The 978-nt window shown below is 34.7% G+C and overlaps 1 protein-coding gene across 1 annotated transcript in view; it reads left to right on the top strand.

Moving 5' to 3' along the window:
- Window positions 1-265: 265 nt before the first annotated feature.
- Window positions 266-978, top strand: part of Cbr-pat-4 — a gene marked incomplete at both ends in the record, with an annotated part of 9820 nt that continues 9107 nt past the window's right edge. Inside the window, one exon of the mRNA XM_002640852.2 lies at window positions 266-346. Coding sequence (XP_002640898.2) covers window positions 266-346 — 81 coding nt within the window. The remainder of the gene's footprint in view (window positions 347-978) is intronic.

Here is a 978-nt window from a genome sequence, read left to right as displayed (position 1 = left end):
ACACGTGACTCTTCTAGAAGACGTTTTTCTTCGATTTGGATGTCTCTGAAATTTCTGATTCTTATAATATTGATCTGTATTCTGATAGAAGTTGTTGGCCCACATCCAGTCGGTTTTCATAGCTTGAATAATCCATTCACACATCCGTTGAGGTAACCCAATCTTTAAAAGCGCGTATCTCAACTTCTAGGGTAGATGTCAAAAAGTCGTCAACTAGTAGAATGTCTAAAATTAAATTTCCAATATTTTACTAGTTATTTACTTTATGATATCTTTCCTAGAAATTGAGATAATTAAGGTCAAAGCAGCTCCAACCTCTGGGCGCGGCGTCCGAAAGAGGGGGAGGGCGCTTAGAGGCGCTCTTTTTTAAAGGCGCATAGCTCGAAAACTATGAAAGAAAAAAAATTGTTTAACCAGGCAAATGTGCAAAATTTTATTTCATACATTTTGTCAGTTTCTCACTTTTTTGTAGCTATCTTGGTTTTTGAGTTATGTGTCGTTAAAAATAGAGAGCCTTTAGGCGCGGCGCCCGGAAGAAAGGGGAAGGCAGGCACCAAATTTTTAAAGGCGCATAGCTCAAAAACCAAAAAAGCTAGAAAAAAGTTGTCAATCAGCAAAATGTGTAAAATTTAATTCTACACATTGTCCATGTTGATAACTTTTTGATATCTTCTTCAGGAATCGAGATATTTAGGTCCATAGTTACAAATTTACGGTAGAAAAGTGTTCCCTTCTCCAGGCCTCATAACTTGTTTCAAGTTAAAAATTAGAAAAATTTTATTATGAAAATCGAATTTTCAAAGAAATTTCAGTCTAGGAGCAAAACTCCAACCTTTTTTAATTCCAGAATTCGATAAAAATCCGAATTTTCGAAATTTCTGTGCTAAACAAAGTTTCATCCCTCATAACTGCCTCTAAATATGAATTCTGCAAATTTTATATGCATTTTTAAAGGTTTTAAAACGCAACATAAGCTTT

This window comes from Caenorhabditis briggsae, assembly GCF_000004555.2.
Source record: "Caenorhabditis briggsae complete genome, chrIII, whole genome shotgun sequence".
Taxonomy (NCBI): domain Eukaryota; kingdom Metazoa; phylum Nematoda; class Chromadorea; order Rhabditida; family Rhabditidae; genus Caenorhabditis; species Caenorhabditis briggsae.
This window is presented reverse-complemented; position numbering and strand designations above follow the sequence as displayed.